The following is a 19,007-nucleotide window of genomic DNA, read 5'->3' as shown; positions in this document are numbered from 1 at the left end:
ACCTGTGAGTGACCATGGCTGGTGCTGGACTTACTTCAAGGCTTGGCTGAAGAAGATTTAGTACTGTTTTGTGCCCTTTCTGGCTGTAGTAACGTCAAGTGTGAGTCTGGAAATGGCAACAGTCTTACTCATTGCATGGTGTTTTTTATTGAATGTCCTTTCCTACACCCCACCTTAAACCCCTTCCACTTAGAAGTAACTGTTCCCCATTTTCAGATACTCCACCTTGTACCTCATACAATTACACGCAAACGTAGAAGCATGTGTGCAGATACCATCACATGCAGAGACATAAAAGCATACCTCACCAAGCAATATGTGCTCCGTTCATGAAGTAAAATCTTGTCAGAAGGCCCAAAAAGTTACCTGGGAATATTTTTGAAAAGAGTGGAGAAAAATCACTCTGTTACAGCAGTTATATTAGGAGAGTAACTGTTTGTTATTGCATATCTCATACATACCAGATAGACACTATGCTGGAATGCAGCCAGTTCCATTTTATTGACAAATTCTAATAAACAAACTCAAATTTACAAAATAATCTTTTCTTTTGTGTAGTCCCCAGTCATTCCTAAACCTACTTGTATCATGAACCCAAGCATGGGGTAGTAGTAGGGAGGAGTGGGGGAAGAAGGAGGCAGGGAGACAGAGACACAGGGTAATAGCCCAGGCAGCATTCAATCATAGATCTGCCCTTCCTTAAGTGGAGCGGTCAACCTACTCTAAAAGCGAGTGCTTCACAGACCAGGGCACCACCTAGACACTAGACGTCTCCCCCATAGAAGTCACAGAGAGATACGGAGATAACAAAAATTGATGAGCGTGAAAACCTCGGCCAATGAGGCAGACAGCAGCTCAGGAAACAAAACACAAAGGTAAAAAAGCAATGACAGCCTTGTACCCCTATAGATCAACGTCAAGCTGTGCGGCTGAAATCCACATGAACTTCTGACACGTGCTCAATGTGTGATAATGTAAGTTCTAAAATCACATTTCTAAATTTGGAATGATGAGGATTGCTTAAAACAAAATATAAATTTACAACTTAAATTGAACACAATCAAAGTTTAAAACTGCATTAGCATCACAATTGTCAAGTGTCAAATCTGAAATCCAAATCTTTAATATTGATGTGCATTTGGGATGGCAAGTGCTTAAACTCAATTTCAAGTGCCCTATGAAAAATAGTCTTGATCTGGAAATATAATCTGCTTGCTGGAAGGCTGGCATTTTAAAGTGTTGGGAAGGGAGGCAGCTTCGGTGCAGCAGGAGGAGTCGGCTTTGGAGTGCACTAGCTAAAGCGTAGAGTCTGCCAAGCGGAGGGTGAAACCGTACAAGCCATGGGCACTGGGGAAAAGCTTGCAGAACAAGAGCAGGGTGACAAAAGGGTGGTCAGCTAAAGTCTGGAACTAGTGGTAACACCGAACTGCACAGTAAGGCCTGCCCCACTGTCCGCAGGCGCTACGAGAACAAGATGCCATAACAGAAGACCGGGAGAGGTTGGGGGTAGGGTCAGTAGTAAAACTGAAGGAAAGGCCGGTGGCTGCATGGAGAGAAATGTGTCAATCGCTCCCAAAGGAAATGTTCATATATCCCCTAAACTACCAGAGATGTCTTCGCAAAGGAGATGGACACATCTTGGAAATCAACAAACATAAAATGTACATCTGTATAAAGGAGTCTCACTCTTGTCTTCAACCACACAGTGCTGAATATTAGGGAGGTGCCCAGGATTGTCCCCGCCCACAGTGCCGCCGCCACCCCCTCTATCCTGCAGACGCCCCCCATCCTGAAGAGGTGACTACCCAAGCACTGTACTTCGGAAGGAAGGAAAGGCAAAGGTCAATGAAAGAGGAGCAGAAAGGAAAGCGAAAGAAATGGGATGGTGAGTGGGAACGTGAGAGAAAGGCTGAAGGGGAAGGAAAGCACAGAAAATGCAATGTAGGAATGAGGATGAGGAGTGGGAGTGAAAAAGCAGGAAAAGGAAACCGGAAAAGAAGGAACAGAAGCTAGAGGAAAGTAAGATGTGTAAGGAGAAGAGTAGTCATGTTCAGGGAAATTAGAGGGGAAGAGGATGCAAAGATGAAAGAGTGGAAAAGGAGAGAGTAGGAATGTGCACACCAGATGAAAGATGCAGAAAAGAAGAATCTTACCATAAAGATGAGGACAGAAACAAATACAAAAACAGAAGGCACTGGGAGAAAGTATTAGAGAAACGGGGACACGAGGGGTCAAGAGCATTTAATGATAGACCAAGCGAAAGAAGACGAAAGTAGAAGAGAACACGGACGTGTAGAGGAATTGACTGACGGATAGCATGCAAAGAACAGAACAGTGATGAGGAACAAACTAACGACTGGGGCAAATGCTCAAGTGTTGAGATCCAATCATGCTGGCGGGATCCCGCAGGAACAACTCTTCATCCTCAGTGACTGCACAAATCCTGGATCTGAAGGAAGATGCATGTTCAGTCGAAGAGTCTAAGGGGAGAATTGAGAGCCCCTGATGACGGGTGAAGGTGCAGTGGGAGAGGGATCAGAGAAATACGCATATCAGGATAGGCGAGCCAAGGCCACGGTCAGTCCACAGGCCTCGTCTCACTGAATTTCCGAGTGTGCTCTTCAGCATTCCTCAGGAACTTCTTGTGGTCCTTGGAGTATTCCTCGGCTAGGTCAGCCCGCAGGGGGTGCTCAGGCTCTGGTTCCCGAACCAACGAGATGAGAGATTGGATCACTGCAGAGGAAGAGAAAACTGGAGTTAGCATGAAGGAGGAGCAGGGAACCAAACACAAGGATCAGTAGTGGAAAGGATGACCTGCTAGAAGCAGGAGGCTCATCATGGGATTGAGTGGGGTCATTCAACGCCTAGCTTTGAGGGTGGTCAATGAGACGAGTACGCAAGACACTGACCCTGAGGGAGTGCACACAGGACAGGCCGGAGCGACAAAGGACAGCACGGATGAGGCTGCGGACAGGAGTGAGGTCTGCAAGACCGATGGATGCTTGCATGATCGTACTCCTGCCCACGAAGACCGCTCATGGTACGAGCCAATCCGTTGTCCTCCAGTCACATCTGATGAAGCCGAAAGACTACTTCATGGAAATACACACAAATCATTTTAACTGGCACACGTTTCATGAAATTAGAACTGCACAACCAGGTGCCCAATAGAGGAGGTTGACCAATTAAACATTTAAAAAAACCTTGAAGGGAGGGATGTGAAATGGGAAAATGTAGCAGAGAAGCATTAGAAAAACCTGTGCAGTGGTTATGGAGAAGTCATGAAGATCAAACAACATCCAAGAGTCTGCGATGGCAGTTTGTGGAAGAGGGTATTTTAGAACATGAGCCAAGTCACAAAGTCACAACTGGTTGGCTGCATAAAGAGTGGGAACGACCATTACTCAGGAATAACTTAACTCTCCTTAACAGGCTGAACATAACCCTACTAGTTGGAACATCTCCCACATTAAACGACGGCTGACATCACGCCTCTCTTTTTGAAGAATTCAGGTTTACTCTAAAAGTTTCCCCCTTTTGGTCTCAACATCTCCAAATCCAGACCGAGCTGCCTCTACGAGTATTTGGTTTCCTGCCAGGTATACTAGGCCTGGGTCGATGCATGCTGGTAATATCACAGCTTCTGACGAGGCACTTTTTTTGCAGTTGACGTGTTCGTCAATGAACGTAAAGCACTCCCTTGCGACATTTGAGCTTTTAACTCCATTTGTAAGGGAAGTGCTCTTTATCACAGACGTGTGGACAATGGAAGCTTCCCCCCCTGATCTGGTCTCTGCCTGCCTCCTCGGACTAGAAAATGTTTCACTTACCGCGACTTAATAAGGCGGGGGTGCTTTAGTAATTTTTTTAAGGGATTGACTTAAACACTTTGTCCACGTTGAATGATCAGGGTTTCAGGGCCTCACAGCTACCCTCTATGGAATCCTCTGCTATTGCCCTCCTGCCTCTTGCCCCAGCTTTGCAGATATGCTAACTGATTTTATTTATTCCTCATTTCAGGTCACTCGTCTAAGGTGGTTTTGGGTGACTTTAATGTGTGCGCAGAGTTACCTAGTAATTCCGCTGCGTCCTCTTTTTAATAAGTTCTTTAACTGCCCTTGAGTCAGAGCAACAGGTCACTGCAGCGACACACAGTGAGGGAACATTGCCTGGACTTCATTGTTGCCTCTTGTGATCTGCGGTACAACATTACCTCTAGCCTGTTCTGATCATCTTCTTGTTGAATGTAATATTATATCTGTTCGACTGGAACATGTTGCCTCTGCAGACAATGGCAATTCATTTTAATGGTCCTAGTCTAAACTCCAATGAGATGCTTTATCTAAAACCTTACGCGAGTTGGGTACTCCTGTCCTTAACTGCTGAATATGGAAAGTTTTCCAACTGGATCCACTCTGCATTAGACCTGGTCCTACATGTTTCAGTCTCCCCAGTATAACGTTCTCCTCTCCGCTCTGAAATAAGCTGAATTCGCTTGTACAAGGCTGGACGCCATTCTGTCCCCGCACACAGCAAAGAGTGATTTCTCTCCAGAAAGGAGAATCATTTTCCCAATCGGATCCTGAAAGCATGCAACGCTTCTAAGGAACCTCTTTCTATTGTTAATTCATTGGCAGCTCCTACCTATGAGGCGCCTATTGCAGAGTATTCCCAGAAGCTCTGCGATGGATGATCCAACTCGCAGAATCTGCTCGGGACTGCAATCGATCTTCACCTCGCTCATACTTTATTATGAACCTGGATTATCTTTCGATATTGTGGATTCAGCGTCTCCAGTCTTGTCTGGCTCTCGATAAACCCTTGTCCTCCATCCATCATGCACCAGAGGTCCTTAATTTTACAGTTTCTTTTGAACATTTGAAACAAGACGTTGGAAAGGGTCATCTTTAAGAATCTCTTGTCCTTCTTGGAATGGAACAACATCTTGGATGCAGTTCATCTGGTTTTCGGCGTCTCATGGTACGGAATCTGCTTTGGATTGGAGTCTAGATGGCCCATAGATACCAGCAGACAGGGCCAATCTTCAGCCTTGCTATTGCTAGAACCTTCGGCCACATTTGATACGGTCATGAGCATTTGCTGCAAAGACTTAAGGAATCTGGATTGGATTCAATCTTATTTGTCAGCCAGAGTTCAGGCAATTTACTGCTCCCCTCACTGTTGAGATTTTGAAGTGCTTTCTCAAGGATTTCTGCAGGGTTCTCACCCTTTCTAATACTCGTGTGCCTTTTCTCCTAACTGATCCACCCTTCGTTTTCGTTTCATGACTTATGACACACAAATTTTGATTTCTCATTTTAGATAAAATACACAATCTGTCTCAAAGTTTACAGAATTACATGCTTGTGGTCTAAGATTGCATGGCCAATATAACTCACTCAAATTTGCCACAGACAAGACCGAAGTTCTTCTCATCTCTGGCTGCAATTCATCTAAGCTATTAGTTTTGATGACTTTTGGCAGCAGCGATTGGGTTCAGCTCTGGTACCCATGGCAACATTCTGAAATCTTGACTTTCCCTTTGACTTCGACTTCTTTGTGACTGCACTTGTCAATAAATTATCTTCTACCCGCTTTCTATTCTTGAGACTTTTGCATAGAAATCTTCTTTTTCTGTATTAACAAATGGCTCGTCCATATTAAGCACGAACTGGTGGCTGCAGGTTTCTCAGGCATGTGGTTCGACCCCCAGAACGAGTGCCAAACCCTCTCTAAAAAAGATCTAGCCAGGTCCTATCGAGAATTTAAACTCTCACAGACTCTCAACCATCTAGATCCTGGGTCCTTGACAGAGTCCTTTTTCTCCCATAAAGCGAATTACAATATGGAACTGACTCTAGATAAAATTTATCCTAACATACTGAGGAAGTTATATCTTCAATGGAGGCATGGCTCCCTTCCAATTAAATCTTTTACGGCCAAATGGAACCATGATTCTAGCAGTATATGCCCTGCATGCAGATCTACCGATGAAAGCGAGCTTCACATTCTTTTCTTTTGTCCTGCCTACCAGGGGATTCGCAGACACTGGATTCTCCCCATATGTAGGAACTTGGGATTCTACAAATGCTTGCAGGCTTACAGAGTTCTAAAAACTGATATGTCCCATCAAATTGTATTTGCAATGGCCAAATACCTGGGCGCCTTTTGGTTCACCAGAAGGAAATATCTCTAAAACTGGGGGCTGAATATGGTTCTGTGGTACTATATGTAGTTTTTTTCCAGCAATGGTTTTATGCATTTTGTATGTGTTTTATATTCATTGTACAACTCATTTTAACATATGTGTAATGTGACTGTCTTTTATGGTAATACTTTTACCGAAATAAAGGTTTTTCAAGTCAAGTATTAACACAACTTGGTGAAACAGACCATTATACTTAGCCACATGGAATATTGAAATTCATGGTTTGTGGGCTCTTCTACCTGGCTAGATAGCAGTGGATTTAAAACTTCACTACCAGGCTTGCATTTCGCCTTCCTTCACATCTTCACATCTTCTGCTCTGAAAACCCTTCACCGGTTACCTATGGCTAAGCAGGTTTCTTTTACGGTGCTTTACGGCTTTTAGAAGAGCAACACAAACGTGCCTCTTTTGGTTAGCTTAGTTAGTTGTTTGTTACGTTTATTTCTTGCAATATAATGCAATTCCCTTGTGTTTCTCTCTTCCCGATGGTTTACTCAGTGCCTTATAACCTGCCTGGCCATCTGCATCCTTGTTAGTGGGTGGATAATACCAGCAAAATACAACAGAGAACTAAAAAGCAGCATCGCACTAGACACCCCACTTCTTGTCTGTCTATATACAATGAATCGTAGGGTTCAGCCTCTACCTGGAGCTCGAGTGAACACAGCAGTGGATATGACTGCCTTACGTCTATTTTCAACACCACCAGCGACTCAGATGGCAACCATTAGCAAGATTGTACAGCTGGGGACACATCGCTCATGAGTAAACCAAGTTTCTATCCACAACTCCACCATAGACTCGGACAGCCGCCTGCATCGCTCAAGAGTAAACCATGTTTCTATCCACAACTCCACCATGGACTCTGACAGCCGCCTGCATTGCTCAAGAGTAAACCATGTATCTATCCACAACTCCACCATGGGCTCACACAGCCGCCTGCATCGCCCAAGAGTAAAACATGTTTCTATCCACAACTCCACCAGGGGCTCGGACAGCCGCCTGCATCGCCAAGAGTAAACCATGTTTCTATCCACAACTCGACCATGGGCTCACACAGCTGCCTGCATCGCCAAGAGTAAACCATGTTTCTATCCACAACTCCACCATGGGCTCACACAGCCGCCTGCATCGCTCAAGAGTAAACCATGTTTCTATCCACAACTCCACCATGGACTCGGACAGCCGCCTGCACCGCTCATGAGTAAACCATGCTTCTATCCACAACTCCACCAGAGGCTCAGACAGCCACCTGCATCGCTCAAGAGTAAACCATGCTTCTATCCACAACTCCACTAGGGGCTCGGACAGCCGCTTGCATCTCCCAAGAGTAAACCATGTTTCTATCCACAACTCCACCAGGGGCTCGAACAGCCGCCTGCATCTCCCAAGAGTAAACCATGTTTCTATCCACAACTCCACGAGGGGCTCGGACAGCCGCCTGCATCGCCCAAGAGTAAACCATGCTTCTATCCACAACTCCACCAGAGGCTCAGACAGCCGCCTGCATCGCTCAAGAGTAAACCATGCTTCTATCCACAACTCCACCATGGACTCGGACAGCCGCCTGCATCGCTCAAGTGTAAACCATGCTTCTATCCACAACTCCACCATGGACTCGGACAGCCGCCTGCATCGCTCAAGAGTAAAACATGCTTCTATCCACAACTCCACCATGGACTCGGACAGCCCCCTGCATCGCCCAAGAGTAAACCATGTTTCTATCCACAACTCTACCATGGACTCGGACAGCCGCCTGCATCGCCCAAGAGTAAACCATGTTTCTATCCACAACTCCACCAGAGGCTCAGACAGCCGCCTGCATCGCTCAAGAGTAAACCGTGCTTCTATCCACAACTCCACCATGGACTCGGACAGCCCCCTGCATCGCCCAAGAGTAAACCATGTTTCTATCCACAACTCTACCATGGACTCGGACAGCCGCCTGCATCGCCCAAGAGTAAACCATGTTTCTATCCACAACTCCACCAAAGGCTCAGACAGCCGCCTGCATCGCTCAAGAGTAAACCATGTTTCTATCCACAACTCCACCAGAGGCTCGGACAGCCCCCTGCATCGCTCAAGAGTAAACCATGTTTCTATCCACAACTCCACCATGGACTCGGACAGCCCCCTGCATCGCTCAAGAGTAAACCATGCTTCTATCCACAACTCTACCATGGACTCGGACAGCCGCCTGCATCGCCCAAGAGTAAACCATGTTTCTATCCACAACTCCACCAGAGGCTCAGACAGCCGCCTGCATCGCTCAAGAGTAAACCATGTTTCTATCCACAACTCCACGAGGGGCTCGGACAGCCGCCTGCATCGCCCAAGAGTAAACCATGCTTCTATCCACAACTCTACCATGGACTCGGACAGCCGCCTGCATCGCCCAAGAGTAAACCATGCTTCTATCCACAACTCTACCATGGACTCGGACAGCCGCCTGCATCGCCCAAGAGTAAACCATGTTTCTATCCACAACTCCACGAGGGGCTCGGACAGCCGCCTGCATCGCCCAAGAGTAAACCATGCTTCTATCCACAACTCCACCAGAGGCTCAGACAGCCGCCTGCACCGCTCAAGAGTAAACCACGCTTCTATCCACAACTCCACCATGGACTCGGACAGCCGCCTACATCGCCAAGAGTAAACCATGTTTCTATCCACAACTCCACCATGGACTCGGACAGCCGCCTGCACCGCTCATGAGTAAACCATGCTTCTATCCACAACTCCACCAGAGGCTCAGACAGCCACCTGCATCGCTCAAGAGTAAACCATGTTTCTATCCACAACTCCACTAGGGGCTCGGACAGCCGCTTGCATCTCCCAAGAGTAAACCATGTTTCTATCCACAACTCCACCAGGGGCTCGAACAGCCGCCTGCATCTCCCAAGAGTAAACCGTGCTTCTATCCACAACTCCACCAGAGGTTTAGACAGCCGCCTGCACCGCCCAAGAGTAAACCATGCTCCTAGCCACAACTACACCATGGGCTCAGACAGCCGCCTGCATCGCCCAAGAGTAAACCATGCTTCTATCCACAACTCCACCATGGGCTCAGACAGCCGCCTGCACCGCCCAAGAGTAATCCATGCTCCTAGCCACAACTACACCATGGGCTCAGACAGCCGCCTGCATCGCCCAAGAGTAAACCATGCTTCTATCCACAACTCCACCAGGGGCTCAGACAGCCGCCTGCATCGCTCAAGAGTAAACCGTGCTTCTATCCACAACTCCACCAGGGGCTCAAACAGCCACCTGCATCGCCCAAGAGTAAACCATGCTTCTATTCACAACTCCACCATGGACTCGGACAGCTGCCTGCATCGCCCAAGAGTAAACCATGTTTCTATCCACAACTCCACCAGAGGCTCAGACAGCCGCCTGCACCGCTCATGAGTAAACCATGCTTCTATCCACAACTCCACCAGAGGCTCAGACAGCCGCCTGCACCGCTCATGAGTAAACCATGCTCCTAGCCACAACTACACCATGGGCTCAGACAGCCGCCTGCATCGCCCAAGAGTAAACCATGCTTCTATCCACAACTCCACTATGGACTCGGCCAGCCGCCTGCATCGCCCAAGGGTAAACCATGTTTCTATCCACAACTCCACCATGGACTCGGACAGCCGCCTGCATCGCTCTAGAGTAAACCATGCTTCTATTCACAACTCCACCATGGACTCGGACAGCAGCCTGCATCGCTCAAGAGTAAACCATGCTTCTATCCACAACTCCACCAGGGGCTCCCACAGCCGCCTGCACCGCTCAAGAGTAAACCATGTTCCTATCCACAACTCCACCAGGGGCTCCCACAGCCGCCTGCATTGCTAAAGAGTAAACCATGTTTCTATCCACAACTCCACCAGAGGCTCAGACAGCCGCCTGCACCGCTCATGAGTAAACCATGCTCCTAGCCACAACTACACCATGGGCTCAGACAGCCACCTGCACCGCTCATGAGTATGCCATGTTTCTATCCACATGGACTCACATGGACCATGGACTCACACAGGAGGGTCTTGGTGCCCCAGCCCTTAGACCTACTGCAGCAGACAACTAGCTCATGGTCCTTTGGTTAGAAAGAGGTTTCCATGATGCCCACCTCGCTAGAGTCCAAATAAGTCAATGCAGCGCCTGCTCCCGTCTTGGTGCAGGTGGTCTGTACAGTAACTATGTAGAGTAAAACCGTATGTGTGACTAAGGCTGAGAAGTGCAAGGCCTATGAGAACATATGTTTACCACAATGCCCGGCGTAGGAGAACCTTCATCTTCTCGGGGTCCCTGCCAGACTACAGTAGCTGCACATACCTGGTGGATTCACTGGCTTCAAGACATTCCATTATATGTAAACAGACTCCTCCTTCACTCTGGACTGGCACCCACAGTTCCTCTGTTGAGGCTTAAGGAACCAGAAGTTCACTGCGTAAATGTCATGAGCTGGGGTAAGCAGGAAGCGGGGCACAGCTGCTTTCCTATGCTCCTCTGTCAGGGCAACCACTAGCATTCAACTTCACAGGCTGGTTGTCCAGTCAACTGCTAGACAGACATGAAGTCTGCACCAGCTAAGAACTAAGTATCAATCTAGTCCAGGAACTCCACCACGTCGATCACACTGATGAACAAGAGCAGGGTGCAGACTCCATCCCCCAAAACACGCTTGACAATCCACGTGTGCATTATTTTCAAATGCGTTATGAGTTAATAACACACATAACTCCAAGAGTCAGCCACAATTGTTCCAACTTTTCCATCCTTTGAAAATTAAACCTGCCTGTCGGAGGGGGTAATCAGTGAGACCGCAGTAGTTTGGGGGTTCTGTGGTTTCTGGGACCACAGACCAGCCTTGTTACAATGATTGTAAAGTGGCACAGAGTTGCTTAGGTCCTAAAAGGCAACCCCGAGATGCTCCATCAAGCCTGATTAGGGGTGAATCGTTCCACTGTTGAGCTGTGAATGACTTCGCACAGGCTCAGGGCCAGTCACGTCAGTCGTAAGACGATAAATGGCAGCGGGCAGGCCCTATCCTGTGATAGCCACAAGCCCACTCCTCTTGCAGGGTTGGGGTGTCCCTTAACCCTAAAGACAATGATACACTCCTCCCACCACCCCTACCTTGGATGGTCTTCGTCGCTGGTTTCCAGTTCTCGGCGCTGATTATCGGCAAGCACACCTGGCCCTTTTCGTCAACGTTGGGGTGGTAGATTTTGGTTTTGAAGGTCACCTTGGGAGGCTTGAATGGGTACTCGGCCGGGAAGCTGATTTCAATGAGGAAGGCCCCCTTGTCATAGGGTGGATGATCCTAGGTAAACAGATACACAAATGGGGTGATTAGATCTGCATTTTTATTAGTGAAGCTCAACAACTGTGGCTTTTAGTTAATAAACATGACGAATAGATTGTGATAGGATTTGATACACAGCCAGTAACGCCACAGCTCGATCCAATGCAGACAGTTTACAAACAGGCCCACACAGACACAATCCCAGACACAGGAACCCTAGAAGAGCCCAACTGGAGCAGCTGATGCTGCATGGAGTACAAGAACCAGCAAGTGCTGGCAGGGGGGAGATCACCTTTTACCCACATAAGATTCCTATCAAAGCCTAAAAGATGATGTAGCAAGCAATGAGAGACACATGGTATTTGGAGGGGAACGGCGGCTGAAGAACAAACACAGACTCTTCTCCATCCATGAAGTCACAAACAGGATTCGTCCATGGAAGTAACAATCGTAAATTTTTACAGGGTCATTTCTGCTGCGTCATTCATGCTATAGAAAAAATCTTACATACTTATAATGAAAAGTTGCTTCAAGCTTGATATTTCAAGCTTGATATTCCATCTGAATGTAAGTATTGACATAGTTATTTTCGTGGTAATTAGCTCTAATCCCTTAGAAAAATTGTCTAAGTTAAAGGAAAACCTATTATTCCCATTGATATTGTTGGCCAGAAGGTAGATTTGCGTGAAATGGATCAGTCCAACTCCACCGCTCCACAGAGAATGGCTGGCTTCAGTTTTGAAAATATATAAATTGGATAAAAGGAAATTAACTAGTAAGAAGTATAAATTTTGGGAGATGTGGGAAAATTACCATCCGAGATAAAATCAGATAATATACCGGAAATGTCGGAACAGAAAAGGTTGGCATAATATATCCACAGTCCATTGATTATGTGTTAGCAATGTAAAATCAGGTGAAGGCCTGCAAGAGTAGCCAGAGTGGCTAGCTCAAACCCACTCGGAAAAACCTTCTTTAGAGTATTAGAAATAAGGGGACACCTCTATCTTTAAAGCTCTGTAGGGGAACTGCCCAGATCCAGCTCCAAGGCAGTGAAGGTAAAGGATAAAGAAACAAAAGGGACCCCGACAACTCCTTACTCACAATGTTGCACAATGAGGACTATAAAAATAAAAATTTTAAAAAAAGCTGGATATTCCAGGTTAAAAACCTTGTCGGCAACCCCAGTCACTTACGCAGAAGTCAAAGCCATTGGGCATTCTAACACCTGAATGAAATGTAAATGAGTGCAATTGGTTCATCACCATATGTAAAGGCTGCTTGTGAGCTAGTATACATTTTAATTGATGGAGCCACATGAAGCTACATGATGACAAAGATTTATTCTTTTTGAGAGGGAATGCAAGATGTTATCAGCTGTGTTCTTGAGTGAGTCATTTTAATGGACATTTATAAAAACATTGGCACGAGTGTAGGAAATATGCCTTTCCTGCGTGGTCACCCCATATTTTTCACTTTTTCCTGGACCCTACATTTTTTGCTGGTGTTACACTGTGCACCTTAACCCTGCTTAACATGGATAAAGTGCCTTTCAAAATAGTTGAACTGGCATATTCCTAATTAATATATTTCAATTACTCATTTGTCAATGGTATATGGTACCAAGATGTAACTAGGGCTTGGAAGTTAAAGTTAAAATGGTGGACCAAAGCATCTATTATGCCACTGCTAGAGTGAGAGTGTCAACAAGGCTTCAGGCCTAACACTGCAACCTGACTTTAGAAGTGTGAAAACTGCAATTCAACCGGTCAAAATAAACTCTTGACAGGAAAGCCTTCCTTTCTAAATATTCAAGTCACCCCAATGTAGGCCTTGGAGCCCACCAGGCAGGGTACATGGTATTTAAAAGTAGGACATGTAGACATTTAATGGTAACAAGTCCTTACAGAGATTAGCACCCAATCAATGTTTTTCAATGTGGCAGTCCTAGTTGTCCTATGTAGAAAATCAGATTACAATCCAAAAACTGGTTAATCCAATTCAATTGTGAAGTCAGATTTTTAATAAATATTACGGAAAAGTAAACTTTTGGAAAGTTACATTTTCCATGTCTGAAGTTCCTGGGGGTGAATTTGCATTTGCTCTCAAGCGTCTCCCAGCCAGGGATTAGCATTTGAATAGGTGTAAAAAAGAAAAAATAGGTTTGCTTCTGGAAAGCATTTCAGAATAGGCTGACCTGAATGTGCAGATGACTCCCCCGAACCTCACTGAATAAGCAAGGTAGGGTATGGAGCATTGTATTTGACATTACAGTGTCAAATCCTGCTTGATAGGTCTATTAGGTTACCCTGTAACACTAGGGGAAGCACCAGAAAGGCAGAGAACAGGGTAACAAAACAATTCTTGTGTATCCACTGTCTGGTCGCTGATAAGCCCTGCTTTGTCCTACCAGACTTCGGTCTCTGGGTTTATTGAGGATACAGTTTCTGCCTGGATTTTAGTGTGAGATTTGGGAGGACATGAGGATTAACATAGTACATGCCCCACAACCGCCACACAGGCCTCAGAACCAAAGTTGAGTTTGGCCGAAGACTTTTGCCATTTTGAAAATGCCCTAAGTAGGTAGGATTTGCCCGGGAAACCTTTACCCCATTGGTTAGGGCAAATCCAGGAGTCAATCTCACCCACTATTTTGTGGCGCCTCCAGACATCCCCTTCAGAACACCCCTGGATCTGAGAAAAAAATGGAGGAGGCTTGAACATTCCATCTTTCCTGAGAGGAGCACTGAAGGACTGTTTGTGCTCGCTCTTGTACTCAGGACGAAGAAGTGGGCTCCAAGGATCATAATGCGGATCTCCTGTTAAAGCAACAGGGGCTCAACAAGCTACAAAAGACCTTTTCCTGCAACTGCCCAGCTGGCCAGTGGTATCTGGGCGTGGACTGGACCCTGCAGCTGGCCTCCGAGTAACACCATGTGAGTCTCTATGCGCCTCCCCTGAGGTCCTATGGGGCGTTAGATGCGTACTCCATAGGTTGATTAGGGCTTAAAAGAATAAGTCAGAAGGTAAACTCTTTGACCAGGACAAGGCTGCTTGAAGTACCCTACCAGAGTTCTATCACAGCCAGCCTCAAATTGTGTCTCGGTGTCAGTCTACTGTGATTAGCATCTTTTCATAAAGTGGACCAACCTCTTGCATTTGTCTGGGGAGGAAAACAACCAATATATTATTCTTGATGCCCAGTAGTTAGTTCTCACTTGGGTTGCAACTAACAAAAACAAAACACAACTAACAGGGTTTTGGTTGCGGATATATATTATCCTCCAATATATATACAAATAACAGTACAAATCGCTTTTAGGTCCCACATAGCAACGCAGCGCATGCGCTGCCCACCTTGGCAAGACCAATTGTTGTCGGTTTGGTGGCCGAAGGGGGACCGGACATGTGCACGCGCTCAGAAGACAGGACATGTCCAAGGCTACGGCTGAAGACAGGAGATGTGCACGCGCATAAGGCTCGGTCGGTCGGTCGCTCTCTCCTTCCCTGTCTATCTGCGTGCCCGCTGCTTGCCTGCTCGCGGTTGCCTTATTTATTTTATTTGCGGTTATCACCAATGATTTTGAGTGCCGTTAGTTTACCATTCCGCACTCGAGCTGTGCAGTAGCTTATGAAACATGCGGTATGACCAGATGTCGATACTTGCTTGGAGGTCACGCAGAGCAAGGCCCTGCGACTATCTACGACTGCATTAAAGGCGGAGGCAGCGCTCGCCTGGGGGCCGCGGGCTGTACTCGCATCACTGTCCGCCCCTTCATTGTGAGCAGATGATTCCTGTCTGAGCTGCTTCTCACATCTCGGGCGGTGTCAGAGTGCGGGCCTGCTGCCAGCGCAATTACCTACTGCAGGTAGGGATTAGCAGGCGGCTACCACTGTTAAATGAATGACACACAGGCCAAAGTGTGGGAGGAGTCATACCCCACCCACACAGTACAGACAACAGATCGGCTTACAGCGCAAGTGCTGTAGGCTCGACCTAAAAAGAAGACAGTCTGAAGCCGGATACGCAACACCCTGTCAGAATGTCTATCAAAAAACCAGGGACAAGTCTTACAGGTAAGTGCTAAAGACTCGTTTTTTGTTAGAACCTTCCGAATGACCGTAATTTCTAGACGATACAGTGGGCAGCCTACTGGTTTTATAGATAATACTCATTTTGGGCATTAACACATACAAAGGCGTGACTCGTGGGACTACTACTATTTGACTTTTACATTTACTGAGGCACACCCTCACAAGAGTGGCCTCGAGTAGACCATGCTCATCTGTAGCCTGAAGTACTAGAGGAGCAGAGCCTTCAGCTTCCTTTTGATGGTAGTTAAGAAGCAGGTGGACTGGAGGTCAAGCGGGAAGGAGCTAGTTTTATAAGGGAACACTTGACCAGGGTGGGTCAAGCAACCACTGCTACGTTTTGCCTCATCACAGTACTTACCTTTGAGAGGCTGGCTGCCGGTGAAGGCCACCTGCACCTATTTTTGGGGACCAGCACTTTTTTTTCCACCTCAGATATTTACTACGTTTGGTTGCCAATAATAATAGGCACGGTACGACAACCACGTGCCTACACGAGCCATAAAAGCGATACATTCTATACAGAAGTCACATGTGTCTGAATAGCTATCTTTCTATATTGTGCACATTCCTTATGTACCGAGCCGGACGCTTGCTTCAGATTCAGTTTATCCATTAAAAATATGTAATTCATCCTGTTCACTGCCATGGAGCAGCTTTGCGTGTTTAGCTGCCCTTAGCTACTGGCATGTTGCAATGTTCCCTAGCCCATGTATTGTAACAGTTAAAGGTTTTCGGTGTTGCTGTGTTGTGCACTTGTAAGTGTGTGCCCATAACATCTATGCAGACTGCAATATTTGTGTGCAGTGTACTCCACAGGTGTCAGCTCGCCACAAAAGGTCTCCTTCATGTTCCTTCCTCTCCTGTCTCTCTCTCACCTCAATATAGAGGCTCCTACTCCTTAACCTGTTCTCTTCTTCCACATTTCTCAGCATCCTTTCTTAAATCATGCCTCCTTCTCTTATCCAACTCCCTTATCGTCACAACACTGTACCCCTCCCTTGCCTCCTGGATACCGGGATCTGTCTATAGCCATAGCAACGTCTATAAAATCCACTTTTATCAGGCGCTGCCATCCTGTCCCCCTGAACACACTGCATAAAAATCACACCCAAACGGTAAGCAGTAAAGGAATACAAACTGCGTATACTTCTCTTCTCTTGGTACCATGCCCTCTGCCTCATGCTTATGCACTGGGCAGGGTCTACCGCATTTATGTCTGCAACAAACACACACACTTCTTTTAGGTCGCGCCTGGGCAGCGCATGTGCTGCTGCGATGCATGCAGTATGGCTTTGAAGCCCCGTCTACTCTCCACCCATATTTGTCATAGGCTTGTGTCATTATCCTTCATAAAGGCTGGTTCGCAAGTCGTTATTAGGCTTGTTAGTCACTCCTTGGTAACGCCTTGTCTGCATTTGTAACCTCCCATGGTGGTTGGCCCTTTTACGTCTGTTGCGATACAATATGTCTTATTTAGTCTGTAAGCACTATTTTCTTTAATGGGTTTCTCCTATTCCAGACACGACGTGCTTTCCTCGCCATGAGCGCTTTCACTTTCAAGCAGCCCCGGACAATGGCGGCTGCTTCTTTGAAGTGAAATAGGTCTTGCATTTAGGAGAGTTTGTGCTATTGGCATTGTAAATGACAATAGCTTAAACTCTCGTAAATGCGAGACCTATTGCATTGCAAATGCTTGTTAAAAAGTGCAGATAACGCAGTGCCTAAATGTGTGTGTAAATGAATAAAATATATACAAAAAGATACAAACAGTTCCCACTGGTTCCTCGCAAATGTGTTTAGACATACATGTGCATACAACGTAGCCTATGTGGATTGTAAATAATCTGGAAACCAAGAGAGATATACGTCAAAGTTCAAACCCCTTATGAGTTACAGGGTCTCCTCATGACAGTGTGGCTCCGTACCATCAAGGGGTACACTACATTGTGTGGCAAAACACAAAACTGTTCAAGTTCATGTCAACACAACGCAAGAGATGTCAATCGGAGTCACAACATCCGGTTTTGCAAAATGAATCTACTTCTTCCAAAGCACTTCCAGCTTGGGGCATCCAGTAAACGACTCCAATCCGTCAGGGGTTTATGAGTATTCTCAAACCTGTTGACTGCTAGAGCTGCAATCAATAAACCAAGCCGGGATCGGTCTCGCTTCGCATTCTTGCGGTCCGTTGTGATGATGGTAACCATCCACCTACAGTGTCTACCAAAAGTGCCTGGTTACCTTTATTGCTGTACGCACTTTAAATCAGGTTCTCCCTTCCTACACGTTAATCTGCTTTTATTGATGAGTTACCTTTATTGCAGTACATTCTGTAAACCTTGCCGAGCTGTTTGCCAGGGCCGGTTTCAGCCAATTTCATTACAGTGGTTGATATTGAAGCTATGCTGCAAAAACGGCATGTAACAAAATCGGCCCTCAGGGGCCCAAAACCAGCCCCCAACCTTGGCGGCCCACTGGGGAAATGTCCAGTGCCTGCTACGGCCAGTCCGGGCAGAGCATCCACAGGTCCAGAAGTGTACTGAAGTGTTGGTGTCCGAGGTCCAGTATTTAAACCAAGTTCTTTTGAAGTGGGGAGAAGCTTCTACAGGCCTGCCTTTGCAGTGCACATATGCCCTGCATTCCTGGTCTTAGCGCCAGAGAAACGTCAGGAGGTATGCAGCCCTTTGTGAGGAGACCGTGCACAGCCAATTCAGGTACTTCGGCCGACCTTAGATCCTGCACCTCATTCCACGTTACAACAAATCCTGGTCCTGTGCACTGCCGTTCATTGGTATCGCTGCTCCGCAGATAGTAACTAATATTTCAAATTCAATGGTGCACCAGGAAAATGTTCATATTAAATGATATTCCAGACAGTGCATCTCAAAATAGAAAATAGATGTCTTATTTTCTTCTTTATGATCATAATATATTTTCATGACATAAATACACAAGTCGATCATCCAACGTGTTTCTTTCAAAAAAGAAATGCTTGAACTTCCTCAGGGGGCTCAAATATTGCTCGAAGTCAACAGTAAGCTTTAGGCTCAAGGAAACTTCCAACATTTTCAATAAAGATCCAATCCTAATGTGCTAGAATATTAGGTTTACTTCCAGTAATCCATGTTCAATTGGAGGAAATTGTACCCAGTTTGTCTAATGCGCTCCCTTCCGATAAGCCTGAAAAGTTCACATCGCCCTCCACGTGATTCCGACGGAATTGAACATGGATTACTGGAAGGAAACCGAGGATGCGAGCTTTGGGTGAACACACGCGGGCAGTGCAGGTAGCAGGAGGAGGCTCCGCTCTGGCACACGTGCTCCATGCATGGAGTACCCATCTCTTGAAGTGGGTTCCATCAGAGAATGCAGCAGAGAAGTTCAGATAGTCTGATCACTCTTATAGTG

The 19,007-nt window shown here is 46.5% G+C and overlaps 1 protein-coding gene across 1 annotated transcript in view; it reads right to left on the bottom strand.

Moving 5' to 3' along the window:
• Positions 1–477: 477 nt before the first annotated feature.
• The window catches only part of UBE2L6 (ubiquitin conjugating enzyme E2 L6), an 82,087-nt gene continuing 63,557 nt past the window's right edge, over positions 478–19,007 (bottom strand). The window contains exons 3-4 of the mRNA XM_078674180.1: positions 11,336–11,522; positions 478–2,733 (exon numbers count right to left, since the gene is read on the bottom strand). Of these exons, the coding sequence (XP_078530306.1) occupies positions 2,579–2,733; positions 11,336–11,522 (342 nt within the window). The 3' untranslated portion in view covers positions 478–2,578. The remainder of the gene's footprint in view (positions 2,734–11,335; positions 11,523–19,007) is intronic.

The sequence above is a fragment of the Lissotriton helveticus genome, chromosome 1_1 (assembly GCF_964261635.1).
Source record: "Lissotriton helveticus chromosome 1_1, aLisHel1.1, whole genome shotgun sequence".
Classification (NCBI taxonomy): Eukaryota; Metazoa; Chordata; class Amphibia; order Caudata; family Salamandridae; genus Lissotriton; species Lissotriton helveticus.
The sequence above is the reverse complement of the archived record's forward strand: the minus strand, read 5'-3'. Positions and strand labels throughout refer to the sequence as shown.